A 21,624-nucleotide genomic window follows, 5' to 3' on the forward strand; every position below is an offset into this window, starting at 1 on the left:
TGTGGGGGGGGGGGGGAAAGAGGGGAAGGGTGTGGGGGGGTGGGGGGGGAAGAGAGAGAGGGGAAGGGTGTGGGGGGGGGGAGAGAGAGAGAGGGGAAGGGTGTGGGGGGGGGTGGGGGGGGAGAGAGGGGAAGGGTGTGGGGGGTGGGGGGGAAGAGAGAGAGGGAAGGGTGTGGGGGGGGGAGAGAGAGAGGGGAAGGGTGTGGGGGGGGGGAGAGAGAGGGGAAGGGTGTGGGGGGGGGGAGAAAGAGGGGAAGGGGGTGGGGGGGGGGAAGAGAGAGGGGAAGGGTGTGGGGGGGGAGAGAGAGAGGGGAAGGGTGTGGGGGGGGGAGAGAGGGGAAGGGTGTGGGGGGGAAAGAGGGGAAGGGTGTGGGGGGGGGGGGAGAAAGAGGGGAAGGGTGTGGGGGGGGAAGAGGGGAAGGGGTGGGGGGGGGGGGGAGAAAGAGGGGAAGGGTGTGGGGGGGGGGAGAAAGAGGGGAAGGGTGTGGGGGGGGAGGAGGGGAAGGGTGTGTGGGGGGGTAGGGGGTGTGGAGGAGGGGCAGGGTGTGGGGGTGGAGGAGGGGAAGGGTGTGGGGGGGGGGGAGGAGGGCAGGGTGTGGGGGTGGAGGAGGGGAAGGGTGTGGGGGGGGAGGAGGTGCAGGGTGTGTGGGGGGGGTAGGGGGTGTGGAGGAGGGGCAGGGTGTGGGGGGGGGGAGGAGGTGCAGGGTGTGTTGGAGGGGTAGGGGGGAGTGGAGGAGGGGCAGGGTGTGGGGTAGTGTGTGGGGAGGGGCAGGGTGTGGGGGGGGGGGAGGAGGTGCAGGGTGTGGGGGGGGTAGGGGGAGTGGAGGAGGGGCAGGGTGTGGGGTAGTGTGTGGGGAGGGGTAGTGTGTGGGGAGGGGCAGGGTGTGGGGGGGGGGAGGAGGTGCAGGGTGTGGGGGGGGTAGGGGGAGTGGAGGAGGGGCAGGGTGTGGGGTAGTGTGTGGGGAGGGGCAGGGTGTGGGGGGGGGGGGAGGAGGGGCAGGGTGTGGGGGGGGGGGAGGAGGGGCAGGGTGTGGGGGGGGGGTAGGGGGAGTGGAGGAGGGGCAGGGTGTGGGGTAGTGTGTGGGGAGGGGCAGGGTGTGGGGGGGGGAGGAGGGGCAGGGTGTGGGGGGGGGGAGGAGGGGCAGGGTGTGGGGGGGGGGAGGAGGTGCAGGGTGTGGGGGGGGTAGGGGGAGTGGAGGAGGGGCAGGGTGTGGGGTAGTGTGTGGGGAGGGGCAGGGTGTGGGGGGGGGGAGGAGGTGCAGGGTGTGGGGGGGTAGGGGGAGTGGAGGAGGGGCAGGGTGTGGGGGGGGGGCAGGTTGTGGGGAGGTCACGGGGTGGTGTCGGGGAGTGTGGGGGGTAGGGAGTTGGGGGGTTTACGGGCATTGTATGAGGGGGTGAGGTCGGGGGAACATGGTATCACGGAGCGGGGTAATGTGATGGTCCCAGTTCAGGGGCCAGGTCTGTGGAGATGTGACAGAGCTCTGTTTATTTCAGATATTCGGGACACTGTGAACTACAAGGAAGTGATGAAGCAGTATCCTTCAGACATGGAGAAGGGAGGGATGAGGCTTGTGTGGGGAGAGTGAACCTTAACTGTCAGTGTGTGTGTGCACAGGGGAGAGTGAGTGTTACATTTAATGGACCGCACACAAACCGGCCGTTCGGCCCACCGCTCTGTGCCGGTGTTAATGCTCCACACCAGCCTCCTCCCACCCCATCACCCTCACTGTAACCCTCTGTTCCCTTCTCCCCATCACCATAACCCTCTGTTCCCTTTCCCCCATCACCATAACCCTCGATTCCCTTTCCCCCATCACCATAACCCTCGGTTCCCTTTCCCCCATCACCATAATCCTCCATCACCATAATCCTCGGTTCCCTTTCCCCCATCACCATAATCCTCCATCACCATAATCCTCGGTTCCCTTTCCCCCATCACCATAATCCTCCATCACCATAATCCTCAGTTCCCTTCTCCCCATCACCATAATCCTCGGTTCCCTTCTCCCCCATCACCATAACCCTCTGTTCCCTTCTCCCCCATCACCATAGCCCTCTGTTCCCTTCTCCCCCATCACCATAATCCTCTCTTCCCTTCTCCCCCATCACCATAGCCCTCTGTTCCCTTCTCCCCCATCGCCATAGCCCTCTGTTCCCTTCTCCCCCATCGCCATAGCCCTCTGTTCCCTTCTCCCCCATCACCATAACCCTCTATTCCCTTCTCCCCCATCACCATAACCCTCTATTCCCTTCTCCCCCATCACCATAACCCTCTATTCCCTTCTCCCCCATCACCATAACCCTCTGTTCCCTTCTCCCCCATCACCATAACCCTCTGTTCCCTTCTCCCCCATACGCTTGTCCAGCCTCCCCTTAAATGCATCGATACTATTCACCTCAACCCCTCCCTGTGGCAGTGAGTTCCACATTCTCACCACTCTCTGGGTGAATAAGTTTCTCCTGAATTCCCGGTGGGTTTATTAATAATATTCTTATATTTATGGCCCTTAGTTCTGATATCGCCCACAAGTGGAAACATCACTACGTCTACCCTTTCATAATTGTGAGGATCTCTGGGTCAGCCCTCAGTATACGCCTGTTCTGAAGGGCCCAGCCTGTTTCTCCTGATGAGTATAACCTCTCATTTCTGTAACCATTCCAGTAAATCTTTGCACCTTCTCCAGTGCCTCTATATCCTTTTTATAATATGAATCCTGAACATTCCTGATTATAATCGCTCCACCATCGGTGGCCGTGCCTTCAGCTGCCTGTGCCCCAAGCTGTGGAACTCCCTCGCTACCTCTCTCCTCCTTCCAGACGCTCCCGAAAACCTGCCTCTCTGACCTCACCTACCCTAATTTCTTATGTGGCTCGGTTACTTAAAGAATTCGTAAGGTTGGTCAAACAGGACATTGCTGTTAGAATTCCGCGTTAACTGTTTATTTTCAGTCTCTGGATGTTTTTCTGTTATATCTTTGAGTAAGGATTCCATTATCTTCCATCCCACTGTTAAGTTAATTAGTCTATAGTTCCTGGGCTTGTGTAGTATGTAGGGATCAGCTCACTGGCCAGCACACCTCTGGCACCATTGTCTTTTCTCATGTATTTTTATATATATGTCATTGTCATCATCATAGGCAGTCTCTCATGTCGAGGATGCCTTGCCTCCACGCCAAAAAGGGATGAGTTCGCAGGTGTTTCAATGAAGGACCACCCGAACTCATACCTCTCCTAGGCCCCGATCACGTCACTCCTGTCTGTCGGTCTGCGATCCCCGTTTGTCGGTCTATCTGTGATCCCTCGGTCTGTGTCTGGGAGCCCCCGGTCTGTGTCTGGGAGCCCCCGGTCTGTGTCTGGGAGCCCCCGGTCTGTGTCTGGGAGCCCCCGGTCTGTGTCTGGGAGCCCCCGGTCTGTGTCTGGGAGCCCCCGGTCTGGCTGTCTGTGTCTGGGAGCCCCCGGTCTGGCTGTCTGTGTCTGGGAGCCCCCGGTCTGGCTGTCTGTGTCTGGGAGCCCCCGGTCTGGCTGTCTGTGTCTGGGAGCCCCCGGTCTGGCTGTCTGTGTCTGGGAGCCCCCGGTCTGGCTGTCTGTGTCTGGGAGCCCCCGGTCTGGCTGTCTGTGTCTGGGAGCCCCCGGTCTGGCTGTCTGTGTCTGGGAGCCCCCGGTCTGGCGGTTTTCCGTCTGCCAGAGGTTGATTTCTCTAACCCAGTGCTCCAGGTACAGTCTCGGGCCGAATGGTGGCATCGTCACAGCTTTGAACCTATTTGCGACGCGGTTTGATCAGGTGAGAATTTATTGATTGTACCAATGATGGCGGGGCAGGGTGGGGCGGGGAGTGTGGTGGGGGGGGTCGGGGGAAGCGCGGTGGTGGGCTGGGCAGAGTGGGGACAGGGGCGGTGGGGGAGGGGGGGGTTCGGCAGGGAGGGAGCGGAGTTGGGTGGGGGGGGAGTAGCAGTGTTTTTGAGGGAATGGGGGTATCTGCCTGTCCTGACCCCCAGTCTGTCTGTCTATGTCTGCTCCCCCCCTCATCTGCCAATCAGGTGAGAGTTAGAAATAGACAGGACAATACGATATCTCTCATCGCTTCTAACTCTCTCTCTCTCCCCCCTGGCGCCCGCCCGCGCGCGCCCCTCTCTCCCTGTGTCTCTCTTTCTCTGCCTGTTTCTCTGTCTCTCTATCTCCTGTAAATGTATTATGAAAACTCGGTGCATTGGGTGAAGGCGTGTGTTGTGTGAACATAGTAAGAATTGGAACAGGAGTAGGCCATCTAGCCCCTCGAGCCTGCTCCACCATTCAACAAGATCACGGCTGATCTGGCCGTGGACTCAGCTCCACTTACCCGCCCGCTCCCCGTAACCCTTAATTCCCTTATTGGTTAAAAATCTATCGATCTGTGACTTGAATACATTCAATGAGCTAGCCTCAACTGCTTCCTTGGGCAGAGAATTCCACAGATTCACAACCCTCTGGGAGAAGAAATTCCTTCTCAACTCGGTTTTAAATTGTCTCCCCCGTATTTTGAGGCTGTGCCCCCTAGTTCTAGTCTCCCCGACCAGTGGAAACAACCTCTCTGCCTCTATCTTCTCTATCCCTTTCATTATTTTAAATGATTCTATAAGATCACCCCTCATCCTTCTGAACTCCAACGAGTAAAGACCCAGTCTACTCAATCTATCATCATAAGGTAACCCCCTCATCTCCGGAATCAGCCTAGTGAATCGTCTCTGTACCCACTCCAAGGCTAGTATAACCTTCCTTAAGTAAGGTGACCAAAACTGCACGCAGTACTCCAGGTGCGGCCTCACCAATACCCTGTACAGTTGCAGCAGGACCTCCCTGCTTTTGTACTCCATCCCTCTCGCAATGAAGGCCAACATTCCATTCGCCTTCCTGATTACCTGCTGCACCTGCAAACTAACTTTTTGGGATTACTGGAGTGCATCATCACACCCGGCAACCAAATTTTAATTTGATTTTATGTTTTTAAGTTAATTTGTTTTAATTGCTGGTGCTTTTAGTGTCCCCCTCCCCTTTTATAGGGGGCACTTGGAGGAAAAAAAAAAGCCTTGTAAATGGTTGGTGTTTCCCCCAGATCGGGGGGGCACGGTTTAATGTTTTTTGTTTACTCCCAAAAAGAGTTTCATGCACAAGGACCCCCAGGTTCCTCTGCACCTCAGCATGTTGTAATTTCTCCCCATTCAAATAATATTCCCTTTTACTGTTTTTTTCCCCAAGGTGGATGACCTCTCACTTTCCGACATTGTATTCCATCTGCCAAACCTTAGCCCATTCGCTTAACCTATCCAAATCTCTTTGCAGCCTCTCTGTGTCCTCTACACAACCCACTTTCCCACTAATCTTTGTGTCATCTGCAAATTTTGTTATACTACACTCTGTCCCCTCTTCCAGGTCATCTATGTATATTGTAAACAGTTGTGGTCCCAGCACCGATCCCTGTGGCACACCACTAACCACCGATTTCCAATCCGAAAAGGACCCATTTATCCCGACTCTCTGCTTTCTGTTAGCCAGCCAATTCTCTATCCATGCTAATACATTTCCTCTGACTCCACGTACCTTTATCTTCTGCAGTAACCTTTTGTGTGGCACCTTATCGAATGCCTTTTGAAAATCTAAATACACCACATCCATCGGTACATCTCTATCCACCATGCTCGCTATATCCTCAAAGAATTCCAGTAAATTAGTTAAACATGATTTCCCCTTCATGAATCTATGTTGCGTCTGCTTGATTGCACCATTCCTATCTAGATGTCCCGCTATTTCTTCCTTAATAGTTTCAAGCATTTTCCCCACTACAGATGTTAAACTAACCGGCCTATAGTTACCTGCCTTTTGTCTGCCCCCTTTTTTAAACAGAGGCGTTACATTAGCTGCTTTCCAATCCGCTGGTACCTCCCCAGAGTCCAGAGAATTTTGGTAGATTATAACGAATGCATCTGCTATAACTTCCGCCATCTCTTTTAATACCCTGGGATGCATTTCATCAGGACCAGGGGACTTGTCTACTTTCAGTCCCATTAGCCTGTCCAGCACTACCCCCTAGTGATAGTGATTGTCTCAAGGTCCTCCCTTCCCACATTCCTGTGACCAGCAATTTCTGGCATGGTTTTTGTGTCTTCCACTGTGAAGACCGAAGCAAAATAATTGTTTAAAGTCTCAGCCATTTCCACATTTCCCATTATTAAATCCCCCTTCTCATCATCTAAGGGACCAACATTTACTTTAGTCACTCTTTTCCGTTTTATATATCTGTAAAAGCTTTTACTATCTGTTTTTATGTTTTGCGCAAGTTTACTTTCGTAATCTATCTTTCCTTTCTTTCTTGCTTTTTTAGTCATTCTTTGTTGTTTAAAATTTTCCCAATCTTCTAGTTTCCCACTAACCTTGGCCACCTTATACGCATTGGTTTTTAATTTGATACTCTCCTTTATTTCCTTGGTTATCCACGGCTGGTTATCCCTTCTCTTACCACCCTTCTTTTTCACTGGAATATATTTTTGTTGCGCACTATGAAAGAGCTCCTTAAAACTCCTCCACTGTTCCTCAATTGTGCCACCGTTTAGTCTGTGTTCCCAGTCTACTTTAGCCAACTCTGCCCTCATCCCACTGTAGTCCCCTTTGTTTAAGCATAACACGCTCGTTTGAGACACTACTTCCTCACCCTCAATCTGTATTACAAATTCAACCATACTGTGATCACTCATTCCGAGAGGATCTTTTACTAGGAGATCGTTTATTATTCCTGTCTCATTACACAGGACCAGATCTAAGATAGCTTGCTCCCTTGTAGGTTCTGTTACATACTGTTCTAAGAAACAATCCCGTATGCATTCTATGAATTCCTCCTCCAGGCTACCCCGTGCGATTTGATTTGACCAATCGATATGTAGGTTAAAATCCCCCATGATTACTGCCGTTCCTTTTTCACATGCCTCCATTATTCCCTTGATTATTGCCCGCCCCACCGTGAAGTTATTATTTGGGGGCCTATAAACTATGCCCACCAGTGACTTTTTCCCCTTACTATCTCTAATCTCTACCCACAGTGATTCAACATTTTGTTCATTAGAGCCAATATCGTCTCTCACAACTGCCCTGATATCATCCTTTATTAACAGAGCTACCCCACCTCCTTTCCCTTCTTGTCTATCTTTCCGAATTGTCAGATACCCTGTATGTTTAATTCCCAGTCTTGGCCACCCTGCAACCACGTTTCTGTAATGGCCACCAAATCATACCCATTTGTAATGATTTGTGCCGTCAACTCATTTACTTTATTTCGAATGCTGCTTGCGTTTAGGTAGAGTGTTTTAATCCTAGTTTTTAAACCATGATTTTTAGTTTTGACCCCTCCTGCAGCCTCTTTATATTCAGTGGCCCTTTTTGTTTTTTGCCTTGGGTTTCTCTGCCCTCCACTTTTACTCATCTCCTTTCTGTCTTTTGCTTTTGTCTCCTTTTTGTTTCCCTCTATCTCCCTGCATTGGTTCCCATCCCCCTGCCACATTAGTTTAACTCCTCCCCAACAGCACTAGCAAACACTCCCCCTAGGACATTGGTTCCGTTCCTGCCCAGGTGCAGACCATCCGGTTTGTACTGGTCCCACCTCCCCCAGAACCAGTCCCAATGTCCCAGGAATTTGAATCCCTCCCTGCTGCACCACTGCTCAAGCCACGTATTCATCTGAGCTATCCTGCGATTCCTACTCTGACTAGCACGTGGCACTGGTAGCAATCCCGAGATTACTACTTTTGAGGTCCTACTTTTTAATTTAGCTCCTAGCTCCTTAAATTCGTCTTGTAGGACCTCATCCCTTTTTTTACCTATATCGTTGGTACCAATGTGCACCACGACAACTGGCTGTTCTCCCTCCCTTTTTAGAATGTCCTGCACCCGCTCCGAGACATCCTTGACCCTTGCACCAGGGAGGCAACATACCATCCTGGAGTCTCGGTTGCGGCCGCAGAAACGCCTATCTATTCCCCTTACAATTGAATCCCCTATCTATTCCCCTTACAATTGAATCCCCTATCACTATCGCGCTCCCACTCTTTTTCCTGCCCTCCTGTGCAGCAGAGCCAGCCACTGGATATTAAGGGAATCGAGCGATATGGGGATAGTGCAGTGTGGCTTGAGCTGTGTGGGCTGGGGGTTGGGGAGGGGCAAATGTGTCTTACTGACAGACATTCTGTCCACTGTATTTAATGTTTGAGTTGTGTGCTGGGTTAACTGGAGTGGAGGTTGACCCTGCAGTGTCAATCGCTGAAGGTTAACCTGCAGGCACAGCAAACAATCAAGAAAGCAAGTGATATTTTGACCTTTATTACAAGAGGATATGAGTATAAGAGTAAAGATATCTTACTACAATTATATCGGGCCCTGCTGAGACCACACCTGGAGTACTGTGTACTGTTCTGGTCTCCTTACCTAAGGAAGGATATACTTGCCATAGAGGTAGTACATCGAAGGTTCACTAGACTGATTCCTGGGATGATGGGATTGTCCTATGAGGAGAGATTGAGCAGACTAGGTCTATACTCTCTGGAGTTTAGAAGAATGAGAGGTGATCTCATTGAAACACACAAAATTCTTGCAGAGCTTGACAGGGTAGATGCAGGGAGTGTGTTTCCCCCGGGCTGGGGAGTCTGGAACCAGGGGTCACACAGTCTCAGGATAAGGGGTCGGCCATTTCGGACTGAGATGAGGAGGAATTTCTTCACTCGGGGTGGTGAATCTTTGGAATTCTCTGCCCCAGAGGGCTGTGGATGCTCAGTCTTTGAGTATATTCAAGGCTGAGATTGATAGATTTTTTGATATTAAGGGAATCGAGGGATATGGGGATAATGCAGGAAAGTGGAGTTGAGGTTGAAGATCAGACATGATATTGAATGGCGGAGCAGGCTCGAGGGGCTGAATGGCCGACTCGTGCTCCTGTTTCTTACCTTATATTGTGTTGTTATGTGTGTGTTGTATGTTAATGCCTTTCCCCTTCAATCTGTCTGGTGCAGGTTATGAAGTTTATTGAGAAGAGGCAGCAGGACTGTCGGTGAGTGAGTTTACTGCACTTGCAGGGGAGCACTTCCACTGCACTGCACTGCTCTCCTCTACCTCCACGTTCTCTTGGGAATAACGTTCCGATCTCTGCCTCAATGGCCCCTTGTGTTGTAATAACCTGCTTTCTCTCGAGTGTGGCGTGGCGATATTGGTGAAGGATTGGATCACAGAGCTGCTTGTATGTTCAGACACAATCCATATCCAGACTTGAACAGCAAGGGGAGAGGGGCAGTTCTCTGCATGTGTTACAGGCACCAAACGGGGGGAAAGGGGGAAGGGGAGAGGCAGACCTGTGGACTGTTCCTGGGGCAGGGCCATCGGGGCCGGGTTTAATTATCCGGCCAACACTTGGGGTGAGGGGAACCCATGTGTCTGGGCTCAGCAGCAAGGCAGCTCTGCTCCCAGCACCGACTGGGCCAGTCCCACAATGCAACACAGCAATTCGTCATTTAGTTCCTGCACCGGGAGCAGTCCAAATAACCCAGAGCAGGAAATAGGGAGTGAGTGAGGGGGGGGGGCATATACAGTGAGTGAGGGAGGGGGGCATATACAGTGAGTGAGGGAGGGGGGCATATACAGTGAGTGAGGGGTGGGGGGCATATACAGTGAGTGAGTGAGGGTGGGGGGCATATACAGTGAGTGAGTGAGGGAGGGGGGCATATACAGTGAGTGAGGGGTGGGGGGCATATACAGTGAGTGAGGGGGGGGCATATACAATGAGTGAGGGAGGGGGGCATATACAGTGAGTGAGGGAGGGGGGCATATACAGTGAGTGAGGGGTGGGGGGCATATACAGTGAGTGAGGGGAGGGGCATATACAATGAGTGAGGGAGGGGGGCATATACAGTGAGTGAGTGAGGGAGGGGGGCATATACAGTGAGTGAGTGAGGGAGGGGGGCATATACAGTGAGTGGGGGGGGGGGCATATACAGTGAGTGAGTGAGGGAGGGGGGCATATACAGTGAGTGGGGGGGGGGGCATATACAGTGAGTGAGGGGGGGGCATATACAGTGAGTGAGGGGTGGGGATATACAGTGAGTGAGGGGGGGGCATATACAGTGAGTGAGTGAGGGAGGGGGGCATATACAGTGAGTGAGGGGGGGGGGGGCATATACAGTGAGTGAGGGGGGGGCATATACAGTGAGTGAGGGGTGGGGATATACAGTGAGTGAGGGGGGGGGCATATACAGTGAGTGAGGGAGGGGGGCATATACAGTGAGTGAGTGAGGGAGGGGGGCATATACAGTGAGTGAGGGGGGGACAATAGTGAGTGAGGGAGGGGCATATACAGTGAGTGAGGGGGGGCATATACAGTGAGTGAGGGAGGGGCAATACAGTGAGTGAGGTGAGGGAGGGGGGCATATACAGTGAGCGGGGGGGGCATATACAGTGAGTGGGGGGGGGGGCATATACAGTGAGTGAGGGGAGACACGATACAGTGAGTGGGGGGGGGAAACGATACAGTGAGTGAGGGGGGGGGCACGATACAGTGAGTGAGGGGGGGGCACGATACAGTGAGTGAGGGGGGGCACGATACAGTGAGTGAGGGGGGACACGATACAGTGAGTGAGGGGGGACACGATACAGTGAGTGAGGGGGGGGCACGATACAGTGAGTGAGGGGGGACACGATACAGTGAGTGAGGGGGGGGGCACGATACAGTGAGTGAGGGGGGGGGCACGATACAGTGAGTGAGGGGGGGGCACGATACAGTGAGGGGGGGGCACGATACAGTGAGTGAGGGGGGGGCACGATACAGTGAGTGAGGGGGACACACGATACAGTGAGTGAGGGGGGACACGATACAGTGAGTGAGGGGGGGGCACGATACAGTGAGTGAGGGGGGGACACGATACAGTGAGTGAGGGGGGGGGCACGATACAGTGAGTAAAGGGGGACACGATACAGTGAGTGAGGGGGGGGGCACGATACAGTGAGTGAGGGGGGGGCACGATACAGTGAGTGAGGGGGGGGCACGATACAGTGAGGGGGGGACACGATACAGTGAGTGAGGGGGGGGCACGATACAGTGAGTGAGGGGGGACACGATACAGTGAGTGAGGGGGGGGGCACGATACAGTGAGTGAGGGGGGGCACGATACAGTGAGGGGGGGGCACGATACAGTGAGTGAGGGGGGGCACGATACAGTGAGTGAGGGGGGGGCGATACAGTGAGTGAGGGGGGGGCACGATACAGTGAGTGAGGGGGGGGACACGATACAGTGAGTGAGGGGGGGGACACGATACAGTGAGTGAGGGGGGGGGACACGATACAGTGAGTGAGGGGGGGCACGATACAGTGAGTGAGGGGGGGACACGATACAGTGAGTGAGGGGGGGGCACGATACAGTGAGTGAGGGGGGGGGCACGATACAGTGAGTGAGGGGGGGGACACGATACAGTGAGTGAGGGGGGGGCACGATACAGTGAGTGAGGGGGGACACGATACAGTGAGTGAGGGGGGGGCACGATACAGTGAGTGAGGGGGGGACACACGATACAGTGAGTGAGGGGGGGGACACGATACAGTGAGTGAGGGGGGGGCACGATACAGTGAGTGAGGGGGGACACGATACAGTGAGTGAGGGGGGGGCACGATACAGTGAGTGAGGGGGGACACACGATACAGTGAGTGGGGGGGGGGACGATACAGTGAGTGAGGGGGGGGGACACGATACAGTGAGTGAGGGGGGGGGCACGATACAGTGAGTGAGGGGGGGGCACGATACAGTGAGTGAGGGGGGGGGGCACGATACAGTGAGTGAGGGGGGGGACACGATACAGTGAGGGGGGGGACACGATACAGTGAGTGAGGGGGGGGGCACGATACAGTGAGTGAGGGGGGGGGCACGATACAGTGAGTGAGGGGGGGGGACACGATACAGTGAGGGGGGGGGGGCACGATACAGTGAGTGAGGGGGGGGACACGATACAGTGAGGGGGGGGACACGATACAGTGAGTGAGGGGGGGACACGATACAGTGAGGGGGGGGACACGATACAGTGAGTGAGGGGGGGGGACGATACAGTGAGTGAGGGGGGGGCACGATACAGTGAGTGAGGGGGGACACGATACAGTGAGTGAGGGGGGGGACACGATACAGTGAGGGGGGGGACACGATACAGTGAGTGAGGGGGGGCACGATACAGTGAGTGAGGGGGGGGGAGACGATACAGTGAGTGAGGGGGGGGCACGATACAGTGAGTGAGGGGGGGCACGATACAGTGAGTGAGGGGGGGGCACGATACAGTGAGTGAGGGGGGGACACGATACAGTGAGGGGGGGGGACGATACAGTGAGTGAGGGGGGACACGATACAGTGAGTGAGGGGGGGGCACGATACAGTGAGTGAGGGGGGACACGATACAGTGAGTGAGGGGGGGGACACGATACAGTGAGTGAGGGGGGGCACGATACAGTGAGTGAGGGGGGACACGATACAGTGAGTGAGGGGGGGGACACGATACAGTGAGGGGGGGGACACGATACAGTGAGTGAGGGGGGGCACGATACAGTGAGTGAGGGGGGGGGAGACGATACAGTGAGTGAGGGGGGGGCACGATACAGTGAGTGAGGGGGGACACGATACAGTGAGTGAGGGGGGGGCACGATACAGTGAGTGAGGGGGGACACGATACAGTGAGGGGGGGGGCACGATACAGTGAGTGAGGGGGGGGACGATACAGTGAGGGGGGGGACACGATACAGTGAGTGAGGGGGGGCACGATACAGTGAGTGAGGGGGGGGCACGATACAGTGAGTGAGGGGGGGGGGACGATACAGTGAGTGAGGGGGGGACGATACAGTGAGTGAGGGGGGGGGACACGATACAGTGAGTGGGGGGGGCACGATACAGTGAGTGAGGGGGGGCACGATACAGTGAGTGAGGGGGGGGGACGATACAGTGAGTGAGGGGGGGGCACGATACAGTGAGTGAGGGGGGGGCACGATACAGTGAGTGAGGGGGGGGACACGATACAGTGAGTGAGGGGGGGGGACGATACAGTGAGTGAGGGGGGGGGACGATACAGTGAGTGAGGGGGGGCACGATACAGTGAGTGAGGGGGGGGGGACGATACAGTGAGTGAGGGGGGGGCACGATACAGTGAGTGAGGGGGGACACGATACAGTGAGTGAGGGGGGGGGACACGATACAGTGAGTGAGGGGGGGGCACGATACAGTGAGTGAGGGGGGGGCACGATACAGTGAGGGGGGGGACACGATACAGTGAGTGAGGGGGGGGGGACAATACAGTGAGTGAGGGGGGGGACACGATACAGTGAGTGAGGGGGGGGCACGATACAGTGAGTGAGGGGGGACACGATACAGTGAGTGAGGGGGGGGCACGATACAGTGAGTGAGGGGGGACACGATACAGTGAGTGAGGGGGGGGACACGATACAGTGAGGGGGGGGACACGATAGTGAGTGAGGGGGGGGCACGATACAGTGAGTGAGGGGGGACACGATACAGTGAGTGAGGGGGGGGACACGATACAGTGAGGGGGGGGACACGATACAGTGAGTGAGGGGGGGGACACGATACAGTGAGTGAGGGGGGGGCACGATACAGTGAGTGAGGGGGGACACGATACAGTGAGTGAGGGGGGGGACACGATACAGTGAGGGGGGGGACACGATACAGTGAGTGAGGGGGGGGGGACAATACAGTGAGTGAGGGGGGGCACGATACAGTGAGTGAGGGGGGGGGGACGATACAGTGAGTGAGGGGGGACGATACAGTGAGTGAGGGGGGGCACGATACAGTGAGTGAGGGGGGGGGGACGATACAGTGAGTGAGGGGGGGGCACGATACAGTGAGTGAGGGGGGGGACACGATACAGTGAGTGAGGGGGGGGACACGATACAGTGAGGGGGGGGACACGATACAGTGAGTGAGGGGGGGGGACACGATACAGTGAGGGGGGGGACACGATACAGTGAGGGGGGGACACGATACAGTGAGGGGGGGACACGATACAGTGAGTGAGGGGGGGGACACGATACAGTGAGGGGGGGGACACGATACAGTGAGTGAGTGAGGGGGGGCACGATACAGTGAGTGAGGGGGGGGGGACGATACAGTGAGTGAGGGGGGGCACGATACAGTGAGTGAGGGGGGGGCACGATACAGTGAGTGAGGGGGGGGCACGATACAGTGAGTGAGGGGGGGGACACGATACAGTGAGTGAGGGGAGGGGACACGATACAGTGAGTGAGGGGGGGGCACGATACAGTGAGTGAGGGGGGGGCACGATACAGTGAGTGAGGGGGAGCACGATACAGTGAGTGAGGGGGGGGACACGATACAGTGAGTGAGGGGGGGGCACGATACAGTGAGTGAGGGGGGGGGCACGATACAGTGAGTGAGGGGGGGGCACGATACAGTGAGTGAGGGGGGGCACGATACAGTGAGTGAGGGGGGGACACGATACAGTGAGTGAGGGGGGGGCACGATACAGTGAGTGAGGGGGGGGCACGATACAGTGAGTGAGGGGGGGCACGATACAGTGAGTGAGGGGGGGACACACGATACAGTGAGTGAGGGGGCACGATACAGTGAGTGAGGGGGGGACACGATACAGTGAGTGAGGGGGGGGCACGATACAGTGAGTGAGGGGGGGGACACGATACAGTGAGTGAGGGGGGGACACGATACAGTGAGTGAGGGGGGGACACGATACAGTGAGTGAGGGGGGGACGATACAGTGAGTGAGGGGGGGCACGATACAGTGAGTGAGGGGGGGACACGATACAGTGAGTGAGGGGGGGGGACGATACAGTGAGTGAGGGGGGGGACGATACAGTGAGTGAGGGGGGGCACGATACAGTGAGTGAGGGGGGGCACGATACAGTGAGTGAGGGGGGGCACGATACAGTGAGTGAGGGGGGGCACGATACAGTGAGTGGGGGGGGGACACGATACAGTGAGGGGGGGGGCACGATACAGTGAGTGAGGGGGGCACGATACAGTGAGTGAGGGGGGCACGATACAGTGAGTGAGGGGGGGGACACGATACAGTGAGTGAGGGGGGGACACGATACAGTGAGGGGGGGGGGCACGATACAGTGAGTGAGGGGGGCACGATACAGTGAGTGAGGGGGGGGCACGATACAGTGAGTGAGGGGGGGGCACGATACAGTGAGTGAGGGGGGGACACGATACAGTGAGTGAGGGGGGACACGATACAGTGAGTGAGGGGGGGGCACGATACAGTGAGTGAGGGGGGGGACACGATACAGTGAGTGAGGGGGGGACACGATACAGTGAGTGAGGGGGGGGGACGATACAGTGAGTGAGGGGGGGGACACGATACAGTGAGAGGGGGGGCACGATACAGTGAGTGAGGGGGGGGACACGATACAGTGAGGGGGGGCACGATACAGTGAGTGAGGGGGGGACACGATACAGTGAGAGGGGGGGGCACGATACAGTGAGTGAGGGGGGACACGATACAGTGAGTGAGGGGGGGGCACGATACAGTGAGTGAGGGGGGGGACACGATACAGTGAGTGAGGGGGGACACGATACAGTGAGTGAGGGGGGGGCACGATACAGTGAGTGAGGGGGGGGACACGATACAGTGAGGGGGGGGGGCACGATACAGTGAGTGAGGGGGGGGGCACGATACAGTGAGTGAGGGGGGGCACGATACAGTGAGTGGGGGGGGGACACGATACAGTGAGTGAGGGGGGGACACGATACAGTGAGTGAGGGGGGGGGACGATACAGTGAGTGAGGGGGGGGGACACGATACAGTGAGAGGGGGGGGCACGATACAGTGAGTGAGGGGGGGGACACGATACAGTGAGGGGGGGCACGATACAGTGAGTGAGGGGGGGACACGATACAGTGAGAGGGGGGGGCACGATACAGTGAGTGAGGGGGGGGACACGATACAGTGAGTGAGGGGGGGGCACGATACAGTGAGTGAGGGGGGGGGACGATACAGTGAGTGAGGGGGGGCACGATAGTGAGTGAGGGGGGGGCACGATACAGTGAGTGAGGGGGGGCACGATACAGTGAGGGGGGGGCACGATACAGTGAGTGAGGGGGGGGGACGATACAGTGAGTGAGGGGGGGGACACGATACAGTGAGTGAGGGGGGGCACGATACAGTGAGTGAGGGGGGGCACGATACAGTGAGTGAGGGGGGGGGCACGATACAGTGAGTGAGGGGGGGGACGATACAGTGAGTGAGGGGGGGGGCACGATACAGTGAGTGAGGGGGGGACACGATACAGTGAGTGAGGGGGGGGGACGATACAGTGAGTGAGGGGGGGGCACGATACAGTGAGTGAGGGGGGGACACGATACAGTGAGTGGGGGGCACGATACAGTGAGTGAGGGGGGACACGATACAGTGAGTGAGGGGGGGGCACGATACAGTGAGTGAGGGGGGGCACGATACAGTGAGTGAGGGGGGGGCACGATACAGTGAGTGAGGGGGGGGCACGATACAGTGAGTGAGGGGGGGGCACGATACAGTGAGTGAGGGGGGGGCACGATACAGTGAGTGAGGGGGGGGCACGATACAGTGAGTGAGGGGGGGACACGATACAGTGAGTGAGGGGGGGGCACGATACAGTGAGTGAGGGGGGGGCACGATACAGTGAGTGAGGGGGGGGCACGATACAGTGAGTGAGGGGGGGGCACGATACAGTGAGTGAGGGGGGGTACACGATACAGTGAGGGGGGGGACACGATACAGTGAGTGGGGGGGGGACACGATACAGTGAGTGAGGGGGGGGACACGATACAGTGAGTGAGGGGGGGGCACGATACAGTGAGTGAGGGGGGGCACGATACAGTGAGGGGGGGGCACGATACAGTGAGTGAGGGGGGGGCACGATACAGTGAGGGGGGGGGACACGATACAGTGAGTGAGGGGGGGCACGATACAGTGAGTGAGGGGGGGACACGATACAGTGAGTGAGGGGGGGGCACGATACAGTGAGTGAGGGGGGGGCACGATACAGTGAGGGGGGGGGCACGATACAGTGAGTGAGGGGGGGGCACGATACAGTGAGTGAGGGGGGGGACACGATACAGTGAGTGAGGGGGGACACGATACAGTGAGTGAGGGGGGGCACGATACAGTGAGTGAGGGGGGGGGCACGATACAGTGAGTGAGGGGGGGGCACGATACAGTGAGTGAGGGGGGGGACACGATACAGTGAGTGAGGGGGGGCACGATACAGTGAGTGAGGGGGGGCACGATACAGTGAGTGAGGGGGGGCACGATACAGTGAGGGGGGGGCACGATACAGTGAGTGAGGGGGGGGCACGATACAGTGAGTGAGGGGGGGGACACGATACAGTGAGTGAGGGGGGGGCACGATACAGTGAGTGAGGGGGGGGCACGATACAGTGAGGGGGGGACACGATACAGTGAGTGAGTGAGTGAGGGGGGACACGATACAGTGAGTGAGGGGGGGGCACGATACAGTGAGTGAGGGGGGGGCACGATACAGTGAGTGAGGGGGGGCACGATACAGTGAGTGAGGGGGGGGCACGATACAGTGAGTGAGGGGGGGCACGATACAGTGAGGGGGGGCACGATACAGTGAGTGAGGGGGGGACACGATACAGTGAGTGAGGGGGGGGACACGATACAGTGAGTGAGGGGGGGCACATGATACAGTGAGTGAGGGGGGGCACGATACAGTGAGTGAGGGGGGGGCACATGATACAGTGAGTGAGGGGGGGGGCACGATACAGTGAGTGAGGGGGGGGACACGATACAGTGAGTGAGGGGGGGGCACATGATACAGTGAGTGAGGGGGGGGCACGATACAGTGAGTGAGGGGGGGGCACGATACAGTGAGTGAGGGGGGGACACGATACAGTGAGTGAGGGGGGGGCACGATACAGTGAGTGAGGGGGGGGCACGATACAGTGAGTGAGGGGGGGGCACGATACAGTGAGTGAGGGGGGGGCACGATACAGTGAGTGAGGGGGGGTACACGATACAGTGAGGGGGGGGACACGATACAGTGAGTGGGGGGGGGACACGATACAGTGAGTGAGGGGGGGGACACGATACAGTGAGTGAGGGGGGGGCACGATACAGTGAGTGAGGGGGGGGCACGATACAGTGAGTGAGGGGGGGCACGATACAGTGAGGGGGGGGCACGATACAGTGAGTGAGGGGGGGACACGATACAGTGAGGGGGGGGGGACACGATACAGTGAGTGAGGGGGGGGGCACGATACAGTGAGTGAGGGGGGGGGACACGATACAGTGAGTGAGGGGGGGGCACGATACAGTGAGTGAGGGGGGGCACGATACAGTGAGTGGGGGGGACACGATACAGTGAGTGAGGGGGGGGACACGATACAGTGAGTGAGGGGGGGGACACGATACAGTGAGGGGGGGGGGACACGATACAGTGAGTGAGGGGGGGGCACGATACAGTGAGTGAGGGGGGGGACACGATACAGTGATGGGGGGGGGGGACACGATACAGTGAGTGAGGGGGGGGCACGATACAGTGAGTGAGGGGGGGGCACGATACAGTGAGTGAGGGGGGGCACGATACAGTGAGTGAGGGGGGGGACACGATACAGTGAGTGAGGGGGGGCACGATACAGTGAGTGAGGGGGGGGCACGATACAGTGAGTGAGGGGGGGGACACGATACAGTGAGTGAGGGGGGGCACGATACAGTGAGGGGGGGGCACGATACAGTGAGTGAGGGGGGGGCACGATACAGTGAGTGAGGGGGGGACACGATACAGTGAGTGAGGGGGGGGCACGATACAGTGAGGGGGGGGCACGATACAGTGAGTGAGGGGGGACACACGATACAGTGATGGGGGGGGGACACGATACAGTGAGTGAGGGGGGGGCACGATACAGTGAGTGAGGGGGGGACACGATAGTGAGTGAGGGGGGGGCACGATACAGTGAGTGAGGGGGGGACACGATAGTGAGTGAGGGGGGACACGATACAGTGAGGGGGGGCACGATACAGTGAGTGAGGGGGGACACGATACAGTGAGTGAGGGGGGGGCACGATACAGTGAGTGAGGGGGGACACGATACAGTGAGTGAGGGGGGGGCACGATACAGTGAGTGAGGGGGGACACGATACAGTGAGGGGGGGGGGCACGATACAGTGAGTGAGGGGGGGCACGATACAGTGAGTGAGGGGGGGGCACGATACAGTGAGTGAGGGGGGGGCACGATACAGTGAGTGAGGGGGGACACGATACAGTGAGGGGGGGGGGACACGATACAGTGAGTGAGGGGGGGGGACACGATACAGTGAGTGAGGGGGGGGGACACGATACAGTGAGTGAGGGGGGGGGCACGATACAGTGAGTGAGGGGGGGACACGATACAGTGAGTGAGGGGGGGGCACGATACAGTGAGGGGGGGGCACGATACAGTGAGGGGGGGGCACGATACAGTGAGGGGGGGGGCACGATACAGTGAGTGAGGGGGGGGGCACGATACAGTGAGTGAGGGGGGGCACGATACAGTGAGTGAGGGGGGGGCACGATACAGTGAGTGAGGGGGGGGCACGATACAGTGAGGGGGGGGCACGATACAGTGAGGGGGGGGCACGATACAGTGAGGGGGGGGGGGCACGATACAGTGAGTGAGGGGGGGGGCACGATACAGTGAGTGAGGGGGGGGCACGATACAGTGAGGGGGGGGCACGATACAGTGAGTGAGGGGGGGGGCACGATACAGTGAGTGAGGGGGGGGCACGATACAGTGAGGGGGGGGCACGATACAGTGAGTGAGGGGGGGTACACGATACAGTGAGTGAGGGGGGGCACGATACAGTGAGTGAGGGGGGGACACGATAGTGAGTGAGGGGGGGCACGATACAGTGAGTGAGGGGGGGACACGATAGTGAGTGAGGGGGGGACACGATACAGTGAGGGGGGGGGGGACACGATACAGTGAGTGAGGGGGGGGCACGATACAGTGAGTGAGGGGGGGGGCACGATACAGTGAGGGGGGGGACACGATACAGTGAGTGAGGGGGGGACACGATACAGTGAGGGGGGGGGCACGATCAGTGAGTGAGGGGGGACACGATACAGTGAGTGAGGGGGGGCACGATACAGTGAGTGAGGGGGGGGCACGATACAGTGAGGGGGGGGACACGATACAGTGAGTGAGGGGGGGACACGATACAGTGAGGGGGGGCACGATACAGTGAGTGAGGGGGGACACGATACAGTGAGTGAGGGGGGGGACACGATACAGTGAGTGAGGGGGGGCACGATACAGTGAGTGAGGGGGGGGACACGATACAGTGAGTGAGGGGGGGGCACGATACAGTGAGTGAGGGGGGGGGCACGATACAGTGAGTGAGGGGGGGGGGCACGATACAGTGAGTGAGGGGGGGGGCACGATACAGTGAGGGGGGGCACGATACAGTGAGTGGGGGGACACGATACAGTGAGTGAGGGGGGGGCACGATACAGTGAGTGAGGGGGGGGACACGATACAGTGAGTGAGGGGGGGGCACGATACAGTGAGTGAGGGGGGGGCACGATACAGTGAGTGGGGGGGGGCACGATACAGTGAGGGGGGACACGATACAGTGAGTGAGGGGGGGACACGATACAGTGAGTGAGGGGGGGACACGATACAGTGAGTGAGGGGGGGGCACGATACAGTGAGTGAGGGGGGGGGACACGATACAGTGAGTGAGGGGGGGCACGATACAGTGAGTGAGGGGGGGGGCACGATACAGTGAGGGGGGGGACACGATACAGTGAGTGAGGGGGGGACACGATACAGTGAGTGAGGGGGGGACACGATACAGTGAGTGAGGGGGGGCACGATACAGTGAGTGAGGGGGGGGAACGATACAGTGAGTGATGGGGGGGGCACGATACAGTGAGTGAGGGGGGGACACGATACAGTGAGGGGGGGACACGATACAGTGAGTGAGGGGGGGACACGATACAGTGAGGGGGGGGACACGATACAGTGAGTGAGGGGGGGCACGATACAGTGAGTGAGGGGGGGGCACGATACAGTGAGTGAGGGGGGACACGATACAGTGAGGGGGGGGACACGATACAGTGAGTGAGGGGGGGGCACGATACAGTGAGTGAGGGGGGGGGCACGATACAGTGAGTGAGGGGGGGGCACGATACAGTGAGTGAGGGGGGCACGATACAGTGAGTGAGGGGGGACACGATACAGTGAGGGGGGGGACACGATACAGTGAGGGGGGGGACACGATACAGTGAGTGAGGGGGGGGCACGATACAGTGAGTGAGGGGGGGCACGATACAGTGAGTGAGGGGGGGGGACACGATACAGTGAGTGAGGGGGGACACGATACAGTGAGTGAGGGGGGACACGATACAGTGAGTGAGGGGGGGGACACGATACAGTGAGTGAGGGGGGACACGATACAGTGAGGGGGGGGACACGATACAGTGAGTGAGGGGGGCACGATACAGTGAGTGAGGGGGGGACACGATACAGTGAGGGGGGGGGCACGATACAGTGAGTGAGGGGGGGACACGATACAGTGAGTGAGGGGGGGGGAACGATACAGTGAGTGGGGGGG

At 57.8% G+C, this 21,624-nt stretch overlaps 1 protein-coding gene across 1 annotated transcript in view; it reads left to right on the forward strand.

Annotated features, from left to right (window-relative positions):
- The first annotated feature begins 1,498 nt into the window (after window positions 1–1,498).
- The window catches only part of LOC139244110 (GPN-loop GTPase 1-like), a 60,265-nt gene continuing 40,139 nt past the window's right edge, over window positions 1,499–21,624 (forward strand). The window contains exons 1-3 of the mRNA XM_070870982.1: window positions 1,499–1,534; window positions 3,715–3,781; window positions 9,027–9,064. Of these exons, the coding sequence (XP_070727083.1) occupies window positions 1,527–1,534; window positions 3,715–3,781; window positions 9,027–9,064 (113 nt within the window). The 5' untranslated portion in view covers window positions 1,499–1,526. The remainder of the gene's footprint in view (window positions 1,535–3,714; window positions 3,782–9,026; window positions 9,065–21,624) is intronic.

This window comes from Pristiophorus japonicus, unplaced genomic scaffold (assembly GCF_044704955.1).
Source record: "Pristiophorus japonicus isolate sPriJap1 unplaced genomic scaffold, sPriJap1.hap1 HAP1_SCAFFOLD_204, whole genome shotgun sequence".
Classification (NCBI taxonomy): Eukaryota; Metazoa; Chordata; class Chondrichthyes; family Pristiophoridae; genus Pristiophorus; species Pristiophorus japonicus.